The sequence below is a fragment of the Dipodomys ordii genome, unplaced genomic scaffold (assembly GCF_000151885.1).
Source record: "Dipodomys ordii isolate 6190 unplaced genomic scaffold, Dord_2.0 Scaffold13, whole genome shotgun sequence".
Taxonomy (NCBI): Eukaryota; Metazoa; Chordata; class Mammalia; order Rodentia; family Heteromyidae; genus Dipodomys; species Dipodomys ordii.
Genome location: NW_012267229.1, coordinates 6,193,270 through 6,220,495, shown reverse-complemented (window position 1 = coordinate 6,220,495; position 27,226 = coordinate 6,193,270). Strand labels below are relative to the sequence as shown.

Genomic DNA, 27,226 nt, shown 5'->3' with positions numbered 1-27,226 from the left:
GGAAGACAGGCATGAATGGAGAACAGTCACATGCTAGATAAAATGTAAAACCAAACCAACAGGTGGCAGAATGAACACCAAAAGGTGAAGAGAAAACTAGCTGGGACACTGTCAGTGAGTGAGCGCCTACTTAACCTTGTGCACCACAGAAGTGTTCTATAGAGAGAGCTCTCTAGAGAGTGGGGTATCGTTTTCACATTTCTATGCATGTACACAATGCATGCCAACCAATCTCTCCTTCTCCTTATCACTCTCCCATACCCTCGTTCTTCATACAATTTCAGCAAGTTTCACTGCTCTGGTTTCATGCATGCCATCAATCTCTTTTGACCAAACTAATGATTTTGACCATCTTGCACAGCACCCTTTCTCCCAACAGAGCTCACAGAGAGGTATTTAAATTCAAGCGTGCCTTATTCAAGGTGCACTTGCTACTCTACTCAGGAAGCCCTTCTATTCAGGAAGGAAAGCCCTCCATCTCTCATTAGAAGACAGTGCTCAGCCAGCATTTAGGGGAGACATTCAAACTCGGATGTCTTTTCCCATACTTCAGATTTTGCATCCTTGAAGTGTGTGTGTGTGTGTGTGTGTGTGTGTGTGTGTGTGTGTGTGTGTGTGTGTGTTAGGTAGAAGGGAAAAGGCTAAAAGAGTCAACAGAGTGTCTCTGCCTTGTCACTCATCACTTTCTCTAGTTTTCTTCAGGTCCTTCTCATGAGGGCACTTGAAAATTCTATGGTAAGGAACAAACTTACTACCAAGAGCTAGCTAGACATAGAAGCCTTCAGCCAAAAGCCATGAAAACCACCCTGGAAGGGGATCCTAGCCCTTAGATACTTTGCCCTGGATGACATCTTGACTGAAACCTCAGGAGAGATGACATCTTGACTGAAACCTCAGGAGAGATACTAAGACAGAACTAACTAGCTCAGCCTTTCCAAACACCTGGCATACATAAATTGTGAAATAGTGAATAGCTTGAATATCTTATTTTTGGAGGGCTTGGAAATGGGGATTGGATGAACAGTAGTTTTGTGAGACAGTTTGTTCTAGAACTCAAGTTCATAGTTTGTGATGGGATGCCTGATCAGAGAAATCGTGAGATGATAAATGCTTACAATTGTTTTAAACTATGAAACTGCAATATTTTTACATAGTAATAGATATAACTGACACAGGAAAAGAAATCAAGAGTTCTTCTATAACCACATTAAACTTGAAAGAAGAATTAGACATCCATGAGGAAATGTTCCCTGCTCCAAGTCCAGAAAAAATTTAAGGTTAAAAATAAGAACCTGAGTAGGTGGTATTAAACTTTGAGGCTAGAAAATACAGCCCATACACTTGAACATCTAGAGACCAGAAAGAACAGGAGGAGGACCTTGAGAAAGATATAAAAAGTAGTGGCCAGTGTTATACCAAGGAAACAAAGGCAGCAGTGGAAAGAGTAACAACTCTCATCATGTGCAACTGAGAAAAGAAGAGCAATGAGGCATGGCTTTCAATGGATCTTGGGAGACACTGTAAAGAAGGCAAGTGGTTTAAGGTCCTAACCCATCATACTCTACCAAAGGAGAGAATAAATGGTAGCTGTAATATTAGTAAAATGAGTTACCATTTATTGAAGATGCCCTAAGTGCTGGTGGCATGGATATTCCTGTATATGAATCCTCAAGACAATCAGGCAAAATACTTTTGAATGCAACATATTAAACAATATATTGTTTCCATTTCCTGGAGTTCATTTCAATAAAGATCATTTTACATGATCATATGGCACATAGTTATTGAGCCCTTGTGATCCTCTCCTAAGAATATCCCACTTTGGTGTCACTGTGTGAATGTTTCTAGTGCTGTTTAATCATGTCCAAATGTATAAATCTTGTCTTTTACTATCAATTGGGTTTACCTGTAGATTTGTATTTTTTATTGTACTGTTTGTAGTTCTTATTTTTTCCCCTTTGGTTTATTCCCTTTTGTTGCTGTTTTTGATTTCTGTACCCTTTGTCTTATATATAGGTTTACCTGATTTGGGGAGGGGAAGAGTAAACATAGAAATAGTGGGAACCAATTCAGCAGTGATACACTTTGTGGGAAATGAACTATACAACTTGGGAAACAGGAGGGAAGAAACTGGAAGAAAATGAGGGAGGAGGTGGCACTGTTTAAAAAAATGTACTCATTATCTGATTTATGTAACTGTAACCCCTCTGTATATCACCTTTACAATAAAATTCTTTTCAAAAATAAAAATGTTCACTAAAAATAACATGTTGTATTTAAAATACTGTATATTAGAAAAAGGCTGATTCATGTGTTCATGTATACACAATAGAGATGTGTAGGAGTGAAATAAATATTAGGGTAATTAAACAACTGAGTTGTTGTTTTAAATACAGTTCTCATTAGCCAGCAAGGCCAGTGGCAACGTGAAGGGAGATCTTTGACTTTTATATTCTCAGAGGCATGTCTTGGAACCTGAAGCAAGCTATCACCTTCCTGTGTTTTTCTTACAGAATTTGCTCTGTACTTGCAACAAAATTGTATTCCTTCTCCACAAGCCGGTCTCACTGATCTCTGCAGATATGTTACAGACAGGAAAGCTGTATCCCTTAGGAATCATAAACACTGCTTCACACAGCATTAGGCCCCATTCTCCCTCTGTCTCTTGTCAGGCAGCATTATTAGGGTCAACTCTGAACAGCCAGCTTGTGGCATACAGAAGAGGACGCCTACCGGCATGAAGAAGACAACTTCTGGTTACAGGAAGAAAGCAGAGTTGTTTGATGGGAGCTAAATGTCGTTGAAATTAGGTCTTGGTGACAAAAAGCTGCAATTGGCTCTCATAGCTTGCTGGTAAGAGGTCCAGATTCTTTAAGCAAGGAGGAAGAACCACTGCTATAAAAGACAATTTTTAGAATCAAACTCAATTTACTCAAAGCAGAATTAACTTTTCTGCTCAGGTGAGGGAATATATACTCTGACTTTGTGAAGAAGTGTAGGAGAGATGCTGTTTGGAGCATCACTGAACTGTGACCATCATTTGGGTTATAACCTATCAGCTTTGGATACCAGAGGAATACTATTCCAGACCCACAGATTTCTGACAGGCTTTGGTCTTTTTTATTTTTTTTAAACTCCAGGAGTCAATTAAGTAACAACTCATCATGTTTTCTTATTGGTAAAAGTGAGGTGCTGCAGGGAAAATGCTGTCATATTCATGATAGGATCATACAACCCCATTCTTCTTCTCCTCAGGTCTGACCTGTACTCCCAGTAGAAGGCTTCTGGAAATCCTAGCTGCTCAGCACACTGGCAGCACAGGTCTGCTTTCTTGCCTTCCTTACCACTTCTACCATGACTTGTCACCTACATACCAGGTATAACCAAGACCGAGTGTCTTTTCTTCTTATAAAAATGCTCTGACATTTTCCTGGGAGCCCAAGTAGGGACTTTTCCCATGGAATGATTGCTCTAATAAACACCAAGGTTAATAATGGTCATCACTGCCTTCCACGTTTCAGAGACTCTTTCAAGTACTCAATGAACATTATTGTATTTATACCTCAAGTTAGGCAATAGGCCCCATAATTGTTCTCTTTTACTGGAAAGGGGATTGAGGCACAGAGTGTTTAAGTAGGACACATAAAGGTCCAGAGTTCATTCAGAAGTTAGAATGAAAATTAAATCACAGTCAGAATCACATTAGCACCTGGGCCCTGTGTAAGTTCACAGAGATATGCTTCCATGATAAGTGATAGATACAGTCAAGATATAAGCGAGCAGAGTGTACACCAACAACTGCAGAGATTAAGCCTACTCAGGATGCTTCAGTATGGGGTGGGGAAGTAGAGGAAAAGATGTGTGAGGAAAGAATTCTGCGCAGCCTGGAGCAAGATGTAAAAATTGGGCCAGAAAATGATGGATGAGAATGCTTAGGAGAATGGGACTGAAGACATTTTCATTTTAAAAATAGTTTTGGCATAGAGAAATCAACTCAAAATATTTTTTAAAAAAATAGTGAACAACTATACACATAATTCATCATTTTCATTTCTGCATCGGTCAAAGCAAAACTTTGAATTTTGTCATATTTATGTCCAAGCTTTCTTTAATGCTTTTTTTTTTTTGAGGAAGAACAGCCAAGCTGCTTTTCTGGGATGAGGCTTCCTCCTTACTTACATGGTTCTTGAACACATTTACAGTTATTTAATTGTCCTCTTTGAAGTTGCCTTTCTCAAGATAGTCTCTATGTGGAAGTAGGTGAAACATAAATGATGAATCTGTTTCTCTATTCTCTTTTATAAATGCAAAGGAGCCAAGCTTGAACTCTGTAACCTTTCCTCCAATCTAAAGAAAGCTGGCACAGAGTTCATATGAGTATCTTCTTCGTGCTACTGTGAGAAAGATGTGGATCTAATTATTTAGCCAGATGACAATGCAGTGGTGTTGGACCAGTGAAAAGGATGCTATTAAATAAGTGAATCCAATATATCTGTCATTGTCCACGCTCAAAATCATTTCCAAGGAATTTACATATCTGGTTTACCCTTGCCAGACCTGATCACAAGGGTTTCTATATGCTGACTAGGAGTAGCAAACTGCCATGTAGAAGAGAAAACAATAGAGAAACCACCAAGACTATCCCTATTCCTCTAGAAAAAAAAATAATCTTGTGCTTTGTGAACACATAACTCCTAAGGAATTAAGCCAGGAGTCCACATAGTTTAAGGAAAGATTTCCATATGGCAGGATGTAATCAGAGAAGCTAGATCAATTGTTTTGTAAATGATTGTCCAGGCTGCCAAACTGCTTAGCTCCCGTCTTATGAGGGCACTCATGATCATTGAAAATCAGATATATGTGGAGGGGAAATTCTCTCTGCAAGAATCATTAAAAATACTGGCAGCATGAATAAGTCATCACAGCCACAGTTTCCTTCCTTTTGGAAGTGGTTAATAATGCACCATTATTTTTCAGTTGCTAGGACTTAATTCTTATAGAAATGTGCTTTTTCATGTCTCTACTCAAAATGTGAAAAAGGAGAAAAAGGCTGTGTTATAAGGGAATAAATAATTCCCAGTTCAGCCTTCTACAATAAGTGGAGGATAGGGTCAGACATAGGCTTGCGATGTATCAAAATTATAAATAATTATAGCAATGAATTCATTTAATCAATCAATTTCAGCAGTAGTGCGCTGGGGAGGACAGGATATAAAACTCCTCACAGCTATCAATTGCTCCGATTACGACTGGCTGTCAGCCAGAATTCCCCTGATCCATGTTAGTTAAATGCACATTAATCTGAATTTGGCAGTGTAATCAAGGACCCAACTGAACTGTGAAATTGAATTCTGCAGTAGAACATCCTTTGACCATTTTATGCCAAGGCTTGGGGAAAAAAAAATCCTTAGCAAGGGGGAGGGTGGGAGAAAGAAAAGAAGAAAAATAATCCTGTCACCGCATCTATTTGTCACCGTGGCCTTCTGCACTGACAACAAGGAGACCATAGATGGATGATGCCAGGACTTGGGTGTGCCAGGTGGCCACGGTGGGAGACTGCACCCATAGAATGGAGACTATGGAATGTTCTGTGAAGGATGGAGAGTTACAGAGATAGGAGGCAGATGCTTCCAGTGCTTGGATGTAATGCTCCAATACACTTTTTCTGGAGCATAATAAAACAAGAGATAGCTCATTTCTAAAGAAGAAAGAAAGAAAGAAAAAAGGAAAGAAAGAAGCAAGGAAGGAAAGAAAGAAAGAGGAGGGGGAGGGAGAGAGGGAGGGAGGGAAAGAAAAAAAAGAAGGAAAGAAAGAAAGCTTTAAAAAGAAGCCAGATTGAGTGCTACTTATTGCTCAGCATAAATCAAAGGTGAGATAAAAAGCAAATCACAGTGCTCTATTATCTGACCATACAAAGGACATCTTAAATGTTCCTGACTTGACTCAGAGGAAGATGTTAACAGGGACAGCCTTGGATTTGGGAAGCTTGCAAGAGCTCCAGGGAGAATCACTAATTTGCTTCCTCAAATGAAACATTTGAGACTGATAATTAGGAAAAGGGGATACATTAAGTTTCATGGCCCTCTAGCTGTGCTTTGTAATTCCAGTGTCCCCCCCCAACCTCCACTGGCAGGAAACTCAATGCATGGGAGGTGATTCCACCATCCGCTCCTCACTATGCCTTGGGGTGTGCAGCCTGGCCTGTAGCCAACAAGCTAATCTGGTAGGTCTCCACCTTGGGTAGCCAGTCTCTGCTACTCTGACCAAGGTGGCTGCTGACAAGAGCTCAAGTCTATCTTATTGTAGGGTCTTAAGGAATTATTTTACCTCCAATTGCATCCAAACTTTGATTTATCCCCAGCCACAATTATGTGCAAAATGGAGCAGCTTTATTTCCTAGTGAATATTTTATGTTCTCACTAGTTGGATGACAAAGGGGATACAGTACACTATTTCAATGTATACGTAATAAAAGAGAGAAGTATGTACGATCATTGATAAGGCATAAAGATCATGGGCTGGCCTTGGTAGCCTCTAAAAAATCTGATGTGGGGGTGCTTCAGAAGGAGGTTAACTTCTGGATGGTTGGACACACTGTCTGGATTTCCAAATGGCATGTAGCAGAAACCTATCCGCCATGTTGAGCATTTTGCCGGAAAAATCCTGCAGCCATATATCAGCTTCCCATTTAGGCATGTATGAACATATACCTAATGATATTAAGTTTGGAGAGCCATTTTACTTCCTTGTCTTACAAAAATATATGACAAAAGCATGCTGAAAGAGTTCAGAAAAGCAGTTCATGACCTCTGCAACTAGGCAAGGCCCAGTTCTACGAAGAAACAACCAAATCTAAGATCAGCATGCACAAGCATACTATTTGTTTCAGGCTCTCTCTCCACCTCTGAAATGGCATATCCAATTAACCCCCCACAGTTGCTGTTCCAGACTCCTAGAATGCATTCTCTTTTAAAGAGCAGATTGCTCTGACCTGCCATCCCTCACTGCCTGGAGCTTGTGGAGGGACTCTGAACTTGTGAGAATTGACTCCAAATACTGTTCAAATGTGACAGGGCCTCTGGGAGAGCTGGGGGATTGGCAATACTCGCTGAGATTCATTTAGTTTTAAGTTTAGTAATGGAGAAACCCACTCATAACAACCAAATTACCACATACTTTGAACCACAAGAGCTTTTATAGGAAGATGTATCATGCAGAGAACCTGGAAAGTCTCCATCGGCAAAGGCAGATATCAAGATGTGGCACTGAGTCACCTGGGATGCACTATGAATCTTAATCCTATAGGAGCCCTTACATAAGGAAGATAAATCTAAAGGCAATAAATAAAAGTGATTCTCTTTTCTCTTTCAGATTTTTAGTGTAGCCCACCAGGCCTCAGTAGAATTATCATTTCATAGTACATCAAACCCCAAGGGGTCTCTGATAGGATCCTCAATAGAAAAAGAGCACTGGCTGAATCTGTCATGTGCCACAAGAAACGAGTCACTGAATCAAGAAGACTAAACATACTCTATCGATTGCTTTTCCTTGCAGAGAAAGAAAAATGGTAGAAACTATTGCTCAGGTAACCACAAGAAGAAGGCTTGGGAATCAGGCCATACTTTTCTTTGCATCTATCATTCTTTACTCAGTGCCACCTCTGTAGGTCACCTAGGGACGTAGCCTTGGTCACTGTTGCAGCCCCATGCAGAAGAGGTGGTAAGGTGAGCTGGAGTTGTGGGTAGAAGGTGTGTAGATAGTGCTCACTGTAGCCTCTGGTTGCTAGGGAAGGTTTGTGAGTTTCATTTCCATTGGACAGAGTATAGAAAACATTGGTAGTGAGGCTGGGGTCCTCAGGCCAACTCAGACGGTGAGATTTGTGCATTCCCTTGAGGTAGGCACTCAGCTACTCTGTAACCCACACATCTCTAAAGAGAAGACAGTCCAATGTTTGAGTCATGTGTATGTTGCAAATAGGTAAAGATTACACAAAGAAACCATTCTCTTGCTGGCATTAGAAGATCGGTTACATGTTTCCCAACAAGAAATATTCCTGGTCATTCTACGTGTTTACTTGTAGACTTATAGGCACATTCTGGTTACCACAGATGAGGGAAACCATGCAGCCTGTTTCTTTAGCTCTGACTTACTTTGCTTAATATAATTTTTTTCCAATTCTTTCCCGTTCCTTAGGAATGGTACCATATCATTCTTTCTGATGGATGAGTGGAATTCCATTGTGTAAATGCACTGAATGAAATGAATAAACAAACAAGCAAACAAATAAATAAATAAACACACACTGGGACATGATAAATCGTCATTCACATACAGATGCCAAAGGTGGATATGCATAGGAGTGGTGGACAAAGGCTCAATCTGTATGTACAGATGATCATAGAAAATAATGTTCTATGAAATGAACTCCAAGAAAAAGGGAGATATTTTTCAGTTGCCATTGTTACTTTTTTTGTTTTCTTTTCCTTTTGTCTTGTTTGTTAGTTTGTATTTGGAAAGGAAAAAGAGGGCACATAAAAGGTAGAACATAGATGAATGAATACAACAGTGACACTCACTAGACACTATGTGGGAAATGAACTGGATATCTTATGGATGGGGAGGGGAGGGAAAGATTGGAAGAGAGTGATGGAAAGGGAGACATGGTTTAAAGAAGAATTGTATTCATTACTCATTAATTGGTTCATATAACTGTAACCACTTTGTATATCAACTCTACAATAACAATAAAAAAGAAATATTCCTGGGAATAAGGTCTACTGCGGAGTGCTTGTCATGTTTATTACCCTTATTTAATCCTCATGAGTAAGGACTAAAATTTACTGTACAGATGAAGTAATAGACAGAGAGAGCGTCATATAGCTCATAGGTGCTCACTCTTGGAATAAAATTCAAGAACTTTTATTCTTCCATAATGACTGAAAAAAACGATTTTCTGATTATCGTGCATGTGTGTGTGTGTGTGTGTGTGTGTGTGTGTGTGTGTGCGCGCGCGCACGTGTGCATGCATGCTGGTACTATGACTTGAGTTCAAGGGGCCTCGGTACTTTTTCTTAGCTTTTTAGCTTAAGGCTGGTCCTCTACCATTTGAGCCACACCTCTCCTTCCAGCTTTTTGCTGGCTAGAGACAAGATTCTGACATTCCTGATTAGGCTGGCTTTGAATAGTGATCCTTAAATCTCAGCCTCTTGAGTAGCTAGAATTACAGATGTGAGCCACTGGTGCCCAGTGTCTGACTATCTTAAAAAAAAAAAAGATCAAACAAGATTGTCACTTAAGGTAAAAAAGTGTGCAAGAAAGTACTAGGGATCTTTACGCCTAATGGTTCCTTCACCGCTTGTGGTTTCACTTTTTTGTGTTTTTAAAAAATTTTTTGTTTTATTGTCAATATGATGTACAGAGTGGTTACAGTTACACAAGTAAGGTAATAAGTACATTTCTTGTCAAACTTGTTACCTCTTCCCTCATTTTTCTCCTACTTTCCCTCCCTCGACCCCCAAGTTGTACAGATAATTTCCAGCATATTGTCTTGTATATATCGCTGTTGCATTGGTTCCCTCCTTGTCCTTTGTCTCACCATTCTGTTGTTCCCCTTCCCTTCCCTAATTCAAATAAATATACAATACCAGGGTACCAGAATGTGGCCTAGTGGTAGAGTGCTTGCCCAGCAAGAATGAAGTCCTGGGTTCGATTCCTCAGTACTACATAAACAGAAAAAGGCCTAAGTGTGGCGCTGTGGCTTAAGTTGTAGAGTGCTAGCCTTGAGCAAATGAAGGTCAGAGACAGTGCCCAGACTCTGTGTTCAAGCCCCAGGACTGGTAAAAAAAAAAAAAAAAAAAGACCAGTTTCAGTTTTACTCCTAGCTCATACTAGGGAACTTGATGATAATTCCATTCTACCAATACCAGAAAGAAAAGAGTGTTTCTTATGCATTCCAAATTCATCTCTGAATTTTTGCCTGTTCCCTACCAGCAAGACGAGGGCTGCTGGCAGCGTGTGACTATGTCTTAAGACTTCATATCCACTTTTCTCCCTCTTCAGGTTTCTTCTGGGGAAGTAGGAATGTTCTAGACACACAGACTTTGGAATCTGAGGGATGTGGTTTTAAATCCAGAGAGAGCTATTGACATTCATATTCTAAAGAATGTCTTAGTCTTGATGTCTCAGCTTCCTCAACCTGGACTCTTCTAGACCTGTTGTAAGGACTAAACTGAGTGCCTGAAAAATGCTTCTCACCAAGTTTAGAACATAGTGAACTTATCATCTGTCTATGTGCTACATACAGACTGACATGTAAGTTACATGTCTTAATAATTAAGCTATTCTAACTCATTAACTTATTTAACCATCACAGCCATGATGAGGCAGAAGTTGTCTTTCTCTTCACTTAATAGATAAAGAAGTGTGGGAACAATTGAGCAAATTTACTCACCTAGTTAATAAGTGGTAATGATTTGGACCAAAACTCACGTGGTTTGTCTCCAAAAACTCTGCCTTCAAATATCCTCAAATATGTTTTGTGATCTACTGCTGATGGGACATTTGGTGGTATCCAGATCCATTAGAGCTAATTTGGGGCACTACAGGAAAGGAGGGTGATTCTAGCATCTAGTGAGTAGAAGCCAGAGATACTGTTAAATACCTTACAATGATGAGAGCCCTTCACCACGACTTACCAGGTGCAAACTGGGATCAACAGGGCCAAGGTTGAGAAACCTTACTGCTAAATGAAACAGGATGATGCAAACTAACTGGTGAATTCTCTGCTAATTTAATTGCTAATGCAGCTTCATTTCTTCAAGTATTAGAGATTGGAACAGAGGTGGATTGATGGGTTGGTTCTCTCAAAAGTTGCCCTGTGCAATCAGGTTTATAGCCCATATCTAGTGAAGGACTGAAACTTCAAGATTTGGATCTTAGTTCTGTGAGGACTTGATGACCAGGTTAGTTCAGAGCCTTCTCATCAGTAAAATGAAAACATAAACTTCTGTGTGACTGGGCCATGGGAGTCAGAAAAGCAATATAGGATGTGAGTTTCTGATGAACTAGAGCAACTGTTGTGACACTAGGGGTTTCTCAGTGGTTACAGCCCAGATAAGGAATGCAAGTGTTGGGCCAACACCAAGACCCATGAACCAACAGCTGCCTTGGAAAGCATCCAATTGGCAACATCAAATGCATGGTGACAATACTGCTGGTCAGCTACCCTGACTGTGAGGCAGATATATCTGCAGTGGATAGGGGAAAGCATTCTCCCTCCACATTGGGCAATCTTGACAGCATGAGATGTAAAGGGTATTTTTAGTTCGGTTCAGCTTTTCTTCTCCACTTCAAGGTTTCATCTGCTCAGTTCTGGGAGTGGGGGTGAGGGTGGGGGAGAGTAGAAAGTGTTAATATCAACAGATTCTCCAACATTCTTCATTTCTGTCATGCTAACATGGAAGTTTGGGAGGTAGGTACATTTCATTGAAGATTTTTTTTCTTTTTCTTTTAAACTGTAAATTATCATTAATGTTTCAAATTTTCTTTAGGCTCAAATATAACCCCCCCCTCTCTCTCTCACACACACACTCACTCACTCATCCCTCATTCCCCCTTCTTATTTTTCTCCATCTAGAGGTTTACATGGGTTTTGTGCTTTCTCTCCTATGTGAACATCATATCCACACTCCTCTAAAGAGTTCCATGAGGCAAAGCCAAATTATCTGAGTCGTGATTGCTATTTCTTGCCTCAGCTGGAAAGCCAATGTGATTGCTAGGTTTTTAAGAGTATGGTTCTGAAGACACAGTCCCCTAGTTCTTTTTTAGAGAGATGTTATATTTTTAATCAAGTCAACGTCTTAATTATCAACATGCTTCCTACCTCCTGCCCTCCCACAAAAACCTGCTCCTGAAATTTTTAGCTGTTTTTTCTTGTGCTACCCAGAGGAATGGCTTGGCTCCTTTGGAAACCTGGCTAATAAGAGCTGAAAACTCCCAGCAAATATTCTCAGAGGGTAAATTTGCTGCTATTTTTTTTTGTCCTGAGGTGCGATATTCCTGCATTATTTCTGGCTGTGACAAAGCTAGAATTCAGGACAGAATTGAATTCTGAAGCTTGTGCCTGCCTTCCTCGTCTTCCTTTTAGCCTATAAAATTCTGGTGACCACTAGGATTTATCATGATTTTTACTGGCAAATTTAGATAAGCTCCTGAAATAATATGGGACCATATATTAGAAAGGTGCTAGACTGGGGAAAAATATCAGGCTTAGATTCTTGTCCGCAGCCAGCTATGAACGTTTCAATGTACCACATGACTCTATGGACTACAGTTTCAGCCTCTTTGAAATAAGTAGTAAGAGACTGTTGGAAACTATGTTAAGTCCCCAAAGCCTCTAAGGGATTGGACTAATGGGGAAAAAAATTAAATGGGTGGGGTGGGGCCTGTCCTAAACTGAAGAGTCCATTTACAGCCTTTATCTCAAGCCAATTCTCCTATGCTAAGTAAAATGTGGATCAAGGATAGCAGACTTTTTTGTTTGATTTTCCCTTTCAAGAGAAGCCTGGAATCTCAAAAATGAACACTGTGAAATGTCTCAACTTTAATTTTAGAAATGAGTATTTAATGAGCCAAGCATGTCAGTGGCCCAAAATGGTCTGTGAACATGTTCTCTGTGACTATGATAGAAACTGCTTCCCTCACCTGTATTCACATATACCATATTCACACACAAAATCCTATTCTTTACTCCCAGATAAAATATACTCCTATGGTCAATACCTGAGATTTAGCAACAGGACATGTTAATTTGCTTATTTCCAGTCTAGAACTAAGTAGTTGTCCCTGATATCATAGTTTCCTTGTGTGTGTGTGTGTGTGTGTGTGTGTGTGTGTGTGTGTGTGTAGCATTTAGCTGTTGCCTTACTAAACCACTTCCCTGGTAAGATGGAGAGGAAATGAAGACATTTATGATACCCTCATCAAAAATGTTCAAATAAATTAATACCGTGAAGGGGAAAAAAAAACAAAAACATTGTGATTACTTAAATTTTTAACCTGTGGGACAGGTTTTGGCTTCACTTCTCTGGATTTGTTTTAAATTTTAGATTTTGGAAACTAACCTGATAGCTATATTCTCACCCGTACTCCTCACCGCCCCCTTCCCCTGCCCAAATATAGCTTAAGTTATTCCTAAGATATTCCTTACTGGCTTCTCTTTAACATCTTGGATTGTGTTTATGAGAAATAAGAAGCAAGAGAAAATATTATCTACAATCAACAAAGCACATGGAGCCCGGTAGGATCGCTTTCCAGAATTTTCTCTCATGTCCCTCAAGACTCTAAGGAGAAAGTATTTAGTTCAAATGTAGGTGGTCTCTGTGCTATGAGTCATATCCTGTTCCGTTGCTTCAACACCTCCAGGTAAACCTCAGACTCCTGATGCCCAGGTGAAGAACAAAAGCATTTTAAGGTTGTCAAGGGAATTAACTACTTGCATGTTCTCCAAGATATTTCTAGAGGTTTATATCCTCATGGCACAGTCTGGCTCTAGACTGGTAACGTCTGGCTTCAGATTGGTAACATCTCCAATGGCTCAGAGTTTGAGATATCATAGAAGAGCTAAATTTCAAAACAAATTGCCATGGCTAACATGTTGGGGTTTTTTTTAACAACAAAAGAATCACAACAAAATACAATAAAATAAATATATCCAAATGGTCCAGCAAACAGCTAGTTCAAATTTACAAAATTTGTAAACTTCATAAAAAGTCTTATTTCATTACAAAAAATTAGAAAAGAATAAACTCTTAGAGATACAAGAATGTCCCTTGAATTAAAGAAAAAAACAGCCAATCTAATTTAAAAAAGGAAAACAACTTACCACCTTATCAGGATTTACTTTTATCTTAACTGACTGATACATCAATGTTCTAGAACGATCCCTGTATTTTCCCTTCAAAAGGCCTATAATCATAGGCATTTCACAGGGACATTGGTTAAAAATATGATCTCATAGTATGTGTCATTGGCAAATCAGGAAAATCTTTTGATTAAATAAAATTTCCTTTGCCTTTTAATCAGAAATTTTGTAGGAAATCCCACAGGCCAGATTTTAGTGAAATATATCCCTTTTCTCAAAGCTTTTGTTCTTAGAGTTTATAGGGAGAAGTAAGATTAGCTTTGATAGGGATTCTCATTAAAGAGCAAGGCAAGCCCAATGGACTCTGATTATGTAAGAAGACAAGGCTAGCCCCTCCTTTTTCCGGGGAGGGAGCTGTCACAGGTAAGAAGTAGGAAACATTACCTTTGGAATGCACATTGTGGGCTCGGACAAGCGAGGGTAGGTGTAGGAGTTGTAGGAGTGTCCTTGGGAATGGGTTTTAAATGCACTTGCTCCAAATGGCATCATGGGTTCCTGGAGCCCTGAGCCTGACTTGGACCTCTGCCGCATGGCTGGCTGAGGGCTGGTCTGATTCAGGTACGAGGACTTCGGCCTCCTGTCATAGTCATCCAGGCTGGGTCCCCAGTCACTTTCACTGTATGCCAGACTCTCCTTTGAGCACCTGCTGGTCCCTGCAGTTCTAGAAGGCGTGAATTGGAATGGGTAATCCAGAGGGGAACTACTTGAGGCTCGCTGATACCCCCATTTGAGGTCACCGTATTCACTTGGCTTGCTCAGTGAGTCCAAATGTGCTTGATAATCGACAGGAAATCTGGCTATGTCGGTTTTCAAAGGCTTCATCTCAGAATAGTAGGCCTCTCCGTGTTTCATTTTCATGATGTGCCCATTTTGCTTGGTGGAATGACTGCTTTTATAGTAGGAATCTAGATCGTCTCCATAGAGACCTTTCTCTCGGTACTTTTCAGCGGTGTAGTCAGCAGTGGTGTCGGATTCGCTGGAGTACTGGGAGTAGGTGATGAAGCCATTTTCTTCAGCGTGACCTTGACCATGGCTGGCAGCTCCCTGATCTGGGGTAGGTGGACTTTCTTTCCTTAGGGAGTTGGAGCGAGTCACAGAGATGTTGTCAAAATCCTCCAGCAGGCCGTTGATGGAAGATTCCTTACAGGACTTGTTTCCTCTAACGATTGTCTGGAAACAATCAAAGGAATACTGCTTAAAGAAAACATTTTATGTCTTAAAATTGTCAGAAAATGTGGTATATATACAATGGAATTCTATGCTTCCATCAGAAAGAATGACACTGCCCCATTTGTTAGGAAATGGAAAGGCTTGGAAAAGATTGTATTAAGGAAGCCAGACTCAAAGAAAGGCAGTCCCATGGTTTCCTTTATCTGCAATAACTAATATATGTCTAGGACAAGCACAAGAGGTCAAAAGCTATGTACGTATGACCCTGTAACCTGATCTAAGCAAAATGTACCCAAGATAGGGACACAAGAGGTTTTATCTTTGTTGCTGTTTTTTTTAATGTACTTATAATGTACTATGTGATTTTTTTGTTTCTTTGTATGTTCTTCCCCCATGGTACAACCCCTGTTGTCACTGTATTTGATTCCCGTGTCCTGCATCTTGTATATACATTTTTCTAATTTAGGGAGAGGAAGGGAAATAACAAAATGCTGAAATAAGAATACAGGATGACCCATTGTCACAATGAGATGTGCAAGACACTATGCTGAAAATTAATTTTACAACTTTGTGGGCAGGGGAGGGGTGGGAGAAGGGAGGGAAGATTTGGGGAGGTGGGGAGGAAAGGGATGGTAGGGGAAATAATAAAAAGGGTATAACAATGCTCCATAGGAAATAGACTCATTACCTTGCTTATGTAACTGTAACCCCACTGTACAGTATCTTTACAATAAAAAATATATTTTAAATACCATAGACACATTTTCCAAAAGACTGAGGAAGAAAAAAATTATGTTAGGTTTCACTGGCAAAGTAAATCAATTACTAAACAATAATATCAGCTTTGTACTTATTTATTCCCATTGATATATCATTGATCAGAAATCTACTTAGAAACTTATATAACATAAGTTATCATTGTCTTATTTTACTGGCAAATATTTTCTTCCTGGTTCTTTACATAAAAGAAATTCTAACTACCTAACACATGAGCTAATTATTATGAAATATAGCCATCTAGACTGATTTGGTTATAAAATGCATATTTTTACATTACTCAAATGATTTGGAAAAAAACCACTAATCATTGTCATATAAGTAGAAATGGGTACACTTTTAAAAATGTTTATGGAGGACATATATAAATGATTATATGAGACTTCATAGAACAGCAAAGGACTTTTCAAACTGAATAAAGAACTGTACGGAAATTACTTGTAGAGTTTAATTCATGATCAAATACGATATTCTTATTAACTCCATAACTATAATACTTGCTGAGGCCTGGCCACACTTGTACATATTATCATCACTGAATTTTGGATGGCTTGATAATGATGTGGTTGTACCTGGATCTTAGTGACAAATTGTTCCCTTTAATGAACGAAAATTACACTGGAATACAAGGAACAGAGAAACAGCAAACCACTTGCAAAATCTAGTCAGTGAAGCCTTGATAATGAGGAGGTTGGGAGCAAATATGACGGGGGTGGATAAAAGAAGAAAGAACAAAGTGTTGTGACTTCCAGGATTTTAAGAGAAAATTATCTTTGAGCAAGTGGCAAAAAATTCAACACCATCACAGTTAGTACAATATGCAACTTTGGATGGGAAGAGGAATACTAAATTGTGCCAGAGGTCATGTTTTACACATAGTTCTTCTCAAAGTATTCATGTTGAAAGACACCATCTTATTTATTTATTATTTCTAACAGTCCTGGACTAATGCTCTGGGTCTATCCTCTTTTAAATATACTTTATTTTAGAAGATTATATGTGTTTTATTTTATGAAGATATTATGTAGAGTTCTCATAGACTTATCACCCAGTTTTTTTTTTCTGGTAGTTAACATCTTACATTGCTAATTAATGAAACTCCACCTTTATTAAAATTGTATTAATTTTTCCCATGGCTCCAGGGTACCATCAACAGTAACTCATTACATTTATTGGTTGTGTCTCTTGCTGTTCTCTGATCTGTCACAATTTCTCGGAATTTCCTTCTTGCTGAAGACCTTGGTCATTTTAAGGAGTACCGAGCAGGTATTTTGCAGAATTGCCTTTCTCTGATGCTTTTCCATGATTACACTGGAATAACGGGTTTGGGGGAGAAAATGAAGAGAACAGTAGCAGTTTCATCTCATTCTAGTTATTGCATATACCATTCACATGACTTATTACTGATGGCTTCTCTGATCACTTGGGTGAGGTAGTATTTCCCAGGTCTACACTATAAGCTATACTCTCCAGCTTTCTCCTTGGAGGCAAAATGCAAAGACCATCTCACCCCCAAGGAATAGCGAGTTAAGCTATATATCTCTAGAGTAGAGAGGGTTCATCTACATAAGGCATCAAGAGACATGTTTATTGTTCCCCCATTCATTTACTTTCACCAGCATGGATGCATTCATTGATATTCATGAAATACTTTGGTTATGATCCAATGCTGTTATTTGTGTTATGAATCAATGGCTCTAGCTTTTGGTCAGTGAGGATTCTTTCAGATTGGCTGTTGTGTTCCTTTGACAAATCAGCCATTACTCTAAGAAGTCCTTTTGAATCGATGGTCTGGATTCTAGTCTACTGCCAGTTTTATTGCTCATAGGCCCATGCAGTAAATGGAGAAAGGAAGGTTCAGTGAATGGAAAAAGGAAAGATATAATGCACAAGCATAAGCACAAACCATACATAGGTATTCATAAACATAAACTTAAACCCATTATACATAAAACTGTACTTATCCATCCTCTATTTATATTAAGCTCAATGTGATTTCATACTGATGTCTCTGAATTTAATCTATTACCACATGGCTCAGTCTAGCTTTCTCCTAAGAGTGAAAAACACAGACCCTGCCATCTGTCATTCATTCATTCACCTCCTCCATCCCAACCATTGCACAGCAGATTCAGAACTCCTGACTCATGAGAAATGTCTTGCTAACTAGAATATTGCATTTACTTCTAGTTCTTTTTGACTTTGGTTTTACAGTTTCCATTCACAATTCCATTTCTCAATGTTAGTCAAGTTAAAGTCTTTTTTTTTTTCCTGTCCCTCCTTCATTGTAACAGTTTATTCTGATTTGTGCAGCATGCTAGAGGGTCCTTGTGTCTGAGAACTTAAGAGTCTGCTGTTTCTATGTACTTGCCACTGCAAGTCCAGAGAAGTATGCTTAGCTCGCATGAAAATTTACAGCAGTTAACTCAGTAACTGGAATTCTATGTTTGTTGACAAAGGAGGAAAAAGATAAACATTGCTATGAGCTAAATGATATTTAGAAAAAAAATAGACTGCCCATTGAAGAAAAAATATTTTTAAATGTAGTGTTTATTATCATTGTTTTGAATCTTGGGCTTATAGCACTTACGAGTTTTATGATGTCAGGTGTCAGGGAAATTAATTCAGAAAATGGTGAGAATAAATCTTTATTTCATAGGTTAATGTGATGACTTAATAAGATAGTATGTTTAATATTTGATTTCTGGCACTCAGAAAACACTAGTAAATGGCAGTTATTTAACTATTTTCTCAGTAAACTTTACTTTCAAATTAGGCAGGCCATTTAGGGGAAAAAAAGCTACAAACAATAGAAAACAAATCCCAGCTACTTAAATGGGAAGAAGTAGGATTTAAGATCCAGACTTAAATTACCATTAGTAACTTTAGATAAAAACCACAAATTTCTTGAAGACTTTATTGTAATTGTTATATGAAATATGTACCTTTATTGGAGCTAGGAAACTGAATACTTTTAAATCATGATCAGTACTCTGTTGGTATCTTTCTTAAACATATATCAGTTTGATAATCAATAACATTAGATTTTCAAAATATAGACTGATTCTATAGGCCTGGGGTGGGAACCTGCGATGCTGGAGCTGAAGAACTCCCAGTTGATGTTTTGGCTACTGGTCTGTATTTCACACTGGATAATAACGCAACTAATGAATTTTCCATTTTTTCTGTAATTTGGGTAATTTGTCAAATATAATGCTAGGCTGAGACATGCTTTTCAGTATAACAAGAGCCAACATTAATAGCACATGAATATGCTCTATATATGTATATTCACAAATATATATGCTACACAAAATAGCACAAAATATTTATATATAAAACATTATATATATGTAAATTGCTAGAGAGTTGGTCTGTTGAGTGTTTTCTCATTTTCAATGAAGGTAAATTTGTTCTTCATGGTTAACCAATATGATGACCTTAATAGGTTTCATGATTTGGGTGTTAAAAGACCCCATAATGTCAGTACCTACTTTATTTATTTATTTATTTATTTGGCCAGTCATGGGGCTTTCTATGAGCTCTTCAGCTCAAAGTAAGCACTCTGCCACTTGAGCCACAGTGCCACTTCCAGCTTTCTGGTGACTAATTGGAGATAAGAGTCTCATGGACATTCCTGCCCAGCCTGGTTTTGAACTGCGATCTTTAGATCTCAGCCTCCTGAGCAGTTAGGATTACAGGTGTGAGCCACCGGCACCCAGCAGCACCCCCCCTTTTTTTAACATTATGGACCTACTATGGAGCTGTAACCCTCAGAATTTCAGATTAATAAAACCATACGGCCTTGAGGCTATTGTTGGAGATATTTGAAAAGAAGAAATTTTAATCTAGCTATAAGATAAACAAAACAGAAGAAGCACTAAGAAAATGATGCTCAAAGTAGGGCTTCCCCTTCCTTGGTTCTCACTTTGGGCATTTGCTTGATGTATTGCTTGATGAAGTAAATATATCATTTTATTTTTTTGGTCAGTCATGGGGCTTGAATTCTGGGCTTGGGTGCTTTCCCTGTGCTTTTCAGCTCAAGGCTAGTGCTCTACCGCTTGAGCCACAATACCACTTCCAGTTTTCTGGTGATTTATTGGAGATAGGAGTCTCATGGACTTTCTTGCCCAGGCTGGCTTTGAACCATGATCCTCAGCCCTCAGCCTCCTGAATAGCTAGGATTATAGGCGTGAGCCTCTGGCATCCAGCAAATATATCATTGTTTAAAAAAATTATTTAATATTATCTTCCAGTGGTTGTACAAAGGGGTTACCATTCAAGACATTGGTTCTAAGTGCAATGCACCTTGATCAGTTTCATTCCTTTCATTTTTTCTACCCCATCCCTTCCAACCCAACCCCTCCCCTCAATTTTCCTAGTTTCATAGGATATGAATATTATGACCTCATTCTCCCATTTTCCTCCTTTTCATTCATCTGACCCCCTCCCTCCTTTAAGGTCTCCCACATATCTCAAGGATTAACTTCTTGGAATTCGTTTTGTTGGACTGTGAGTTTTTCCTTAGAGGTAGACGATTTCAATTCTCTGGAACCCCATTCATTTCAATGCAAACAAACAAGAGCAACCAAAATGGACATGCTTGCTAAAAACAATTGTTTAGCCAGCTCTAAGAAAAGTAAAAAGAAGAATAGGGAAACCTTATTTGACCAGGAAGGCCAGTTAGTCCAGAACCAAAGGAGTATTTGTTCTCCTGACTCATGCTTCACCTACTAAATCATAACCAGTAAAACACTAATAATGGAACCCAAACATGTAGAATTTTTCCAGCACAGTTTAATCAGGTGTAGGAAGAGAACCATTATTTATTATTGCCAACAACTGATGTTTATTAAAGCAAGATTGTGCAGCTTAAGAAAAATCAATAATATAATAACTGTGAGAATTTTATGCCATGGAACCTCCAGGCATTAAGCATCAATGCAATCCAATCTATTTGAGTTGGAAGCTGTGGTTCTCATTGTTTTTTTCCATTGTACCCTGGACCTGCTCGGCATCTGTTCTGGCTCCTGGTGACAGCAGCCATATTTCATGGTGTTCCTTGCTCAGGCTGGCGGCTGGTGATAAGCTATAATGGATCTGTCCTGGAGAACAGCTGTCTCCCCTTGTTCCCGGGGAATGGATGAAAAAGTGCCTCTGTTTTCACACACTGTATTAACCTTGACAATAATGAAGTGTGTAATTAACAGCCTTGCCCTAATAAGACCTTCCATTTCTTTTTGAAAAACAGTATCTTCTCTGCATATCAAGAGTATGTTTTGTTTTGTCTGCCTGGGTACAAGCTTCTCAGGATAAGAATAAGCCAAACATTCCTCTAATTCAAGAATAAACCAAGATGCTCTTAGGAAGTAGCTACTTTTAAACTGTCTATGTAAATTCTTACCCTGTTGTTAAGAGTATTAGTGTCCTTGTTTGTACTAAAACATGTGACTGGAAACATCTGGGTACAAACCACAAGGAAAAGAGATATCATATATTTGGGTCCTTACAGAAAGAAATATCAATTCCAAACTGGATGTTATAACATTGTAAGGCCGCATTCTATTCTCTTTACATTTTCTACATATACTTTTATTTAGAACCCATTGTGGTAAGCAATTGAGATTTACATCTTTAGGCAGAATCTCTTAGAGTGGACAGTGGGAATAAAGATTTCTGATTATAAAGATGCTTCTTAACAAACTATTTCTAATATTTTTCAATCGCATGGATTCTGAATAAACCCATTCCTTTCATAACTAAAAATATTGTTATTCTTTTCACTAATGACAAGGAAGCAGAATATATGTAGGCTTTGTGATTTTACAGGAACAAAGATTTTTCTCATTAACTGGAAAATGCACGAGTGGTTGTAATTTTCTCTGCCTCCTATACCACAACGATGCCAGCACAATCAGTGAGCAAGTTCCCCAGGAGGCTGCTTCCCTGAAAGTGACTTCCTGTTTATTGTAAACTGGACACAGCAACTGGAATTATTTGCAGGTGGGGTTCTTGCTGTTTTGAACACATGGACAAAAGCCACCAAGTTCAAGCAGCCAGTAGAAGTGTTTAGATTTTTGTTTTAGATTTTTTTGTCACTTAAAGATTATTAATACTGTCTCTGGGTATTCTACTATTATTTGCTTGCTGGCTTCTGGCTTACTGGCTAGGTTAGCGGTGAGGTCTATGGAAATATTTCTGGACATTATTTTCTTCATGTCCTTAACGTGATTTTAGTAGCATGGATTACTCTGCACTTAATGAGATAGCTTAAACAATATTTGCTAAAAAAAAAAAAAGCAGATTCTTTTGCAAAGTAAGGTCAAGAAATATTCATATATTATATAAAATGATGCTTATCAAAATGGAAACAAGAGTCCTTTTATTGTACTGCTTGTGGTTTTTGTTCCCCTGCTTTTGGTTTATTCCCTTTTGTTGATGTTTATTTTATTTCTGTATGCTTTGTCTTGTATATAAGTTTATCTGATTTGGTGGGACAAAGGGTGAACCAATTCAGCAGCAATACTCTGAAGACACTATTTGGAAATGAATTTTACACCTTGGGGGTGAGGAAAGTCAGGATGAGAAAGACTGGGAGAGAACAAGAAAGGGGTGACACTATTCAAAAGGAAAAAAAAAGTACCTAACTTAGTAACTGTAACCCCTCTGTACATCACCTTTACAATAAAATTTAGGAAGTTAAAAAAATTCCTATAATTAAAAAAAAGAAGAAAAGGGGAAGTCAATTTAAGTATGTGATATCAGGCTGGGCCTTTTCGGTAGAGCTGTGAAGACTGACTTCGATCTGATCATTGGAAGGAATGCAAACGGGCACATTCTCTCTCTGTTCCCATTTCCTGTGTAAGATGGCTGAATGACTTCCCGAGGTGATGACACAGAAGCCGTTATGTATAAAAGCAGAGGTCAATAGTAATGGGTGTAACTGCGGTGAGCAGCAGATTATCTCAGTGATGGTTCTGATAAACATAGCCTAAAAGATGTGAGATGGGCTGCAAGAGGTGTTCAGTTACATCTGTTTTGATTTTTGGTTTTGGTTTTGGGTGGTAGTGGGGTTTGAACTTGTGTCCTTATGCTTGCTAGGCTGTTGCTCTACCACTTGAGTTATATCTCCACTCTTGCTCTTGCTGATTATTTTCAAGATAGAATTTTGTGAACTTTTATGTCCAGTCTGGCTTCAAGCCTCAATCCTTTCCCTCTGTCAACTGGGTAGCTAGGATTATAGACATAAACTACAGACTCCTGGTTTCAGTTCATCTTTTGCAGAAGCATATTACATAATTTTAAAAGTTAAAAAGTGAAATAATAAGGTTTCCTTCTCATCATCCAATGAATATTCCGTTTCTCTTCTCTCTCTCTTGACAGTACTGGGGTATTGAACTCAAGGAAGTATTGTTAATATATCATGCTAAAGGTCAAAATAATGTGCTTTCTTTTATACACTGTATGAAGAAGCACGAGGCATACTCATTTTATGTTTAGTCAACAAAATTTCACCTGTAGTCCCTTAATTTCTGTTTTTCCCTCCAACTCAGCACCTCAAGCTGTCATTACAAATGTGAAAGTCATCTCTTGAAGGTATAATAAATGTTAAGAAACGTGCTAGCTGGAAATAAAAAGCTAGGTGGTTAAGTAACATTTTAAAGCATAAAATTGGTGCTATAATCATGTTCTTCTCACTTCAGATATTGATTAGTCTTAGATGCCAAGAAAAAATAGTAAACCCCAGGAGTGAAAAAGAAAGAGAGGAGGAAATCTGGATTCCATACCTTCCAAATCTTTCAGAAATGTGAAGCATCTTAGCTCTTCAGATACTAAGGTCAGCGTTACCCATCATACTTAGTCGTTCATCATATATTTCTCTGTAGTGATTAAAGTCAGAGGGATAGCTAGGAAAAGGGCACCAAAGGAACTTTCAAAGTGATAGCAATGTTCTTTACCCTGATCTGGAGGTTACAGTGACATGAATGCACATACAGTGAAAATTCAATAAGCTGTGTGTCTACGATATGTCTTTTATTATACATAAATGATTCCTTAGCTAAAATACATTGGAAAGGCCAAATGCTGCTGGGCTCCTCTAGCAAATGTGTAGCATTCTAAGGGTAGATTCTGAAACATGCCACCCTGGATTCATCCCCAGATGGGTGTTATCCAGGCATTGCCAAGGCTGGATAAGAGCAAGTTGGTAGCACTGTGTGCTCACCTACAGGGGGTATAGTTGTGAAGGTGGTTATTTAAAAGAAGAAGGATAATGTAGAATGGACCAAGTCTGAAGGTCCAAGGGAGAGAGAACAGTTCTCTATGTTGGGCAGTGTAAGTTTCTGAATCCTCAAGGGGAAATCCCATCTCTGAAAACTAAACTTGCAAATGTCCAACAAATGATGTTATTAATACTATTAAAAATTGTTAGTAGCAGAGCATGGTGGCTCACACCTGTAATAGTAGCCACTTGAGAGGCAGAGCTTGAGGGTTATAGTTCAAGCCCATTTCAAGACAAAAAAAGTGAGGTTTTGGGTTCAAACCACAGGACCACTACACATACACAAAACACCCAGACAAATAACAACAAGGAAAAGACTTGACAGTTCCTATGCATGAGGCCCTTGGTTTAATACCTAGCACTGTAGAAAAAAAGCAAATGAAAGCCTCCAACAGCAATAGCAGCAAAATAATTGGCAGCTCTGGACAGTCTCAATCTCTTTAACACTTCCATAAGTCCGAATGTGGTGCTTCTTTACCAACTAGAAAAACCTGCAAAAGGGGTAACTCCACAGCATTACTTTGATTTCTATGAGTACATGTAGAATAATGTGATCCTTCCTTCCTTCCCCAAATTGACCTTTTAGTTTTTGTTTCATTCTCCCCTCCCTCCCTCCCTCCCTCCTTCCTTCCTTCCTTCCTTCCTACCTTCCTTCCTTCCTTCTTTCCCACCTTTCTACCTCCCTCTCTCACTCCCTCTTTTCCTCCCTCTCTCCCTTCCTTCCCTTCTTCCCTCCCTTCCTTCCCTCCCTCCCTCCCTTCTTCTCTTCTTTCCTTCCTTCCTCCTCTCTTTCTTTTTCTTCTCTTTCTCTTTCTTTAATTTGTTTTTCTAGGGCCTCTCTCCAGACCAATTGTACCTCAGGTGGGCTTCTGGGTGTCCAGAATTTCTAAATTTTCCAATGTGTGAGCATGTTTGGGACAAAATTGATAGAATTTCTCCTGTTACTACTCAAGAGGGCCCAGAACACCACCACCACCAGCACCAGTAGTAGCAGCAGCAGCAGCAGAAAGCCTGATAGAATGCAGTCTCAGTCCTGTGTGGATCTCCTGAATCATGATGTAGATTTTATCAAAATCTCCAGGTGACTTCTGTACTGACTGAAGGCCAAGGAGCACTGTAGACAATTTTCTCTTTGTTTACCCCTGTGGCTCACTTTTCAAATCTCAAACTATTTCAATTCTTTAGAGATTTTGAAAAATCACTTAATTATTTCATATATATTAATATATATTACACTATGATTTTATATACATATTGAATATATACACTTCAAATATAATCTAATTATAAATTTTATCTATGTATATATCTATGTACATACATTATAAAATGTTATCTAGTTCTTAAATCCAGATTATTATGGTGGTTTTTTTTTTTTTTAGAGGAAAAGAAGCAGAAAGAGGAAAATGACCGCTGGGGTATTCTCTGTGGTATTATCTTCCTAGTCTGTGTATGTTTCATAATGATAGATAATATTTATCCTATTATGATTGTGTTCAAATAGCCCAGAGGTCAAGTTTAAGCCTAGAATGTAGAAAGCTGTGAAGAGTTCACCAATCCTCCCATTCACTTTGTCAGGATAGTAACAGAGTAGCAAGCCCTTGCACCAACACCGAGAAAGAATCCACTTCTCTGGAAGTCTGTTTGGCAAATCTCTAAGTCCCTTCCCTAAGAAATATCTTAGATAAATCTGGGACACATACAACACATAGACATCAGGAAAGAATTCATTAGTATTACCTTTCCTTTGCCCACAATCGTATTCTATCCATTGTGTAGACTTAACAATAACAAAAAAACCCTGAGAAACAAATAAGACTTAGGGCTGCTTTTACTTTCAGAACATCTGTGCAGACTTGACTCATTAGGTCACTAGGTCTCACAGAAAGGTCTCATGAACCATTTACTTACAGATGAGAATTGGAAACCTTTGCTTTCCTGCAGAGAAGATTGCTTTCTTTCTCTTGCTTTCTGTTGATCAAGAATCTGGTAATGATTTGACTGAACTCTCCAGAGGCTTGGGGAAAAAATCAAAGACAGCCTATAGATCATATTCATGTGGAAGGCCTGCGCATTCATAACCTCCTGCTGTCATTTCTTTTTATCATTGATATCTTTGTCCTTAATATTTGGCTGTATTAATTCCTTGCCACAATTCCACAATGCTATGTGAACTTTCATCACACATTCATGGCAAACTTAAAGGGGATTATAAAGTAACTTTCAAATTAATTGTTCACAATAACAAGTCTGTCTTTTAATCTTCATACTTTGTAAAAACACACTTAAGTAATTTCTTCATCCTACTTGGAACTCTTGACACTAGAGCAAGTTCATCAACTGACCAATATGTTTACTTATTAAGGAAATACTAGCCCATTAAACCAAGGGAAAAACTAGATAACAAGCTACTAATATCTTTGCCACCTGCAATCACTCACACCTGAAATCCTAGCAACTTAGGAAAGCTGAGAGCTGAGGATTGATGTTCAAAGCCAGCTAAGTCAGGAAAGTTCATTAGACTCTGATTTCCAATTAACCCCCCAAAACTAAAAGATGTGGCTCAGGGAAGGGAAGGGAAGGGAAGAACAGGGAAGGGAAGGGCAGGGAAGGGAAGGGAAGGGAAGGGAAGGGAAGGGAAGGGAGGGGAGGGGAGGGGAGGGGAGGGAAGGAAGGCAGGAAGATTAAAGACCCTTAGTGTGTTCGGGAGATTTCAAAAGTCTTTATGCTCAGATGGTCTGTAAGAAGGATCTCCATGGTGGAGACCAGACAGCAGTAGTTTTAAACCTTTCTCAGATCATTTGAATAAGCAATGCAGGTTGAATACCAGCAACCTAATGCAGTTTGTTATTAAGATCTACTGCACACATCAATCTGCTAGCATCTTCTAACACAGAGACTCCAAGCAGAGCTGGCTGAAATGAACTCTTAAGAATTGGAAACTAGGGCTGGGAAGGTGGCTCAGTGGTAGAGGGCTTGTCTTGCATGCATGAGGCCCTGGGTTCAATTCCTCAGCACCACATAAGCAAAAAGAAAAAAAGCCAGAAGTGGCGCTGTGGCTCAAGTGGTAGAGCGCT

The 27,226-nt window shown here is 38.8% G+C and overlaps 1 protein-coding gene across 1 annotated transcript in view; it reads right to left on the bottom strand.

Moving 5' to 3' along the window:
* Pak7 (p21 protein (Cdc42/Rac)-activated kinase 7) overlaps positions 1-27,226 on the bottom strand; it is a 64,185-nt gene that overhangs the window by 16,836 nt on the left and 20,123 nt on the right. The window contains exon 2 of the mRNA XM_013010791.1: positions 14,306-15,091. Within this exon, the coding sequence (XP_012866245.1) occupies positions 14,306-15,091 (786 nt within the window). The remainder of the gene's footprint in view (positions 1-14,305; positions 15,092-27,226) is intronic.